We start from the raw sequence: 2,320 nt of genomic DNA, 5'->3' as shown, positions 1-2,320 counted from the left end.
CCTACCATGAGTTCTGAAAATTTTAGGGCGATTCAGGTTTATAATTGTTATAATATTCATAATTGTTCTCTTGATGTCATTCATCCATTTTGTAAGGCGAAATGGGGAAAGACTAGCCTCTTATTGGAATTTCCTTTTGTGTTATTGATGGATGGCGGGATTCATGTTTATTCACCTTTCCTTGAATCTGGATGTATTGATCTCTAGAGACAATTGAATATTTCATGAAAACAGAGTTGGTGCAGGATTTAGCCCTTTTTCACCTTTCCTTGAATCTATTTGTATCGATCTCCAGAGACCATTGCAATTTTCATGAAAACAGAGTTGGTGCGAGACATTATTTCTTTCCTTTTCTGTGACCACCTCAATGGTGACAGATATTACTTGTAGGAGTACACTAACGTCTCTGTTAGATCAACTCTCCACGCTACGAACGAGTTCGGTTTATACTTTGCGAATTAAGACACGTACTTGGAATTTTCGAAGATGCAATTTCCATGTAATGTTCACCAGTCTCCCAAAAACATTAGGAAAAACATCACCTTTCAATTTCTTGCTTTCTTTGATCAGATTAACTAAACAAAACTTGGCGAAGCAGAGATTTTTCTGTAGGGATAGCGAAGTTCACACCTAAGTCTCGACGTTCCTTCTCAAAATGGAGACTTTGAGTTCAATATTATCAATCCTAACAAGCTCGAAGATGCAGGCATCTCCTTCCTTCAGGGAAGTTCCTTTCTGAAATGAGCGCCAACCGGTGGAGAGCTTTCCCGAGCCATGTTGTGGGTAGTACATGAGCTTCACTGGCCATGATCCGTCCGTATATTTCAGAGTTGCAGTTTGCATTCTTCCATTGATGCGTCCCTTAAAAAAACTGCCTGGGACGGTCTGCGAGTTGATTTTTGATCAACAAATGTTCTACAAGTAAGAACATAAAAGGCATGATGACAAACTCAAGAAATGTTATCGAGACTACAATTTTATAATCTCATAGGCAAACCGGGACCATGTAGGAAAACGATGGTCCATTATGAGAAGATAATTGATTTCATTCCTGTCCAAATTTTGCGCATAAGAACAACATTATCTTGGGATGTTTTCTTACCACACCATCCTTCAATTGATTATGTGACCGGATAACTACTGTGAAGGAAGGATACTGCAGCTCGTGCTTGCCAGCTGCTTCGAGAGCCGTAGTTACCCGCGAAGGTTCAGCAGCAGAGCTCAGAGAAGCCAGCATGGCGGGGCTCACCTTGCCTTTGGAATTTTCCATCCTACCTGAATTAGTCAGGCGGGCAGCATAAGAAAAAATGACACAAAACATATGCATTACTAAGATGCACACACCTTCCGAATCTTGTGGCAAAAGCGTCGCTCCTCGATCAGCTCGGAAGCCTTTTGTTTCGGAGCCCAATCCGAGCACAATTGCATGTGAAGTAGTAGCATCATCGACCAAATTAACGGAATCCGATTTCATCGCTTTGGAGGGCTTGTGATGATATGATTTTAGATGCAATTCATCCTTCTCTTTTCTCTTCAGTGAGAAACCATCTAGACTTCGAAGTATAACCGAGAGATTACAGTGATCATCAACGTTTTCTGTTTTAGGCGGGACAAATTCGGCAGTATCGATTAGCGGATAATCTATTTCCGTTGCGCTTTTGTCAAATATGAGCACGTGAAAACCCGAGTCCCCTACGTATTTGAAGACTAAGAAGTGGCCCTCACAGATGGAGTAATGCTCCGCAAATTCCTTCCATCCCTTTGCCAACCAAACAATATCATCCCATTTTTCCAATTCCACTCTCCAACTTCCACCGTCCGGAACCCTCAAACGCACCGTTTCGGGAAGATTCTTACCATACTTTCTCACAAACCTCTTCGGAATACCCTAGTTTTGTAACATATTAAGTCATCATAAGCACGTAAACCAGCCATAAGAAAAGAATTCTTAAAGAAAGAACTTACAAGCCTTCCAGTTTGAAGGGTGTGAGAGAGTACGATCTTGAAGAAATGAGGTGTCTCCTGTGCAAAACTTCGCCCGCCCTGTTCACCGTCTCTCCGGAGACGGGAAGTCATCCCTCGAGCACAAGTTGTGCAATAGGCAGTAACGTCTGAATCGAACCTAGTTCTGTGGCTTTACATGAGCCAACTTAATTCAATGTAGCATTTAATTGGAGAAGACATTCGTTTCTGGGATGACAGATACCTTTCGGGAAGCTGTTCACCGTCTCTAATGACGTCAAGGATGGAGAAGAGCTGGCTTATCTCATCATTGCGATGAAGAAAAGTCAATAGACAACTGAACGCTTTTGGAAGCTCA

The 2,320-nt window shown here is 42.0% G+C and overlaps 1 protein-coding gene across 1 annotated transcript; it reads right to left on the bottom strand.

Annotated features, from left to right (window-relative positions):
* Nucleotides 1–630: 630 nt before the first annotated feature.
* LOC125315304 (B3 domain-containing protein REM19-like) lies at nt 631–1,474 on the bottom strand. The gene is made up of 3 exons (XM_048279756.1): nt 1,345–1,474; nt 1,103–1,275; nt 631–885 (listed from the first exon to the last, which is right to left on the bottom strand). The coding sequence occupies exons 1-3, from the start codon at nt 1,472–1,474 to the stop codon at nt 631–633; spliced, it is 558 nt and encodes a 185-aa protein (XP_048135713.1).
* Nucleotides 1,475–2,320: the final 846 nt, after the last annotated feature.

Source organism: Rhodamnia argentea, chromosome 5 (assembly GCF_020921035.1).
Source record: "Rhodamnia argentea isolate NSW1041297 chromosome 5, ASM2092103v1, whole genome shotgun sequence".
In the NCBI taxonomy this organism is placed as follows: Eukaryota; Viridiplantae; Streptophyta; class Magnoliopsida; order Myrtales; family Myrtaceae; genus Rhodamnia; species Rhodamnia argentea.
The sequence above is the reverse complement of the archived record's forward strand: the minus strand, read 5'-3'. Positions and strand labels throughout refer to the sequence as shown.

Bases quoted from the DNA above. Each gene is read 5' to 3' on its own strand.
- LOC125315304 (XM_048279756.1), bottom strand. From the start codon at position 1,474: ATGAAATCGGATTCCGTTAATTTGGTCGATGATGCTACTACTTCACAT. The intron at 1,276-1,344 runs GTGTGTGCATCT...TGACTAATTCAG, and splicing joins TTTGCCACAAGATTCGGAAG to GTAGGATGGAAAATTCCAAA. The intron at 886-1,102 runs GTAAGAAAACAT...ATCAACTCGCAG, and splicing joins ATCAATTGAAGGATGGTGTG to ACCGTCCCAGGCAGTTTTTT.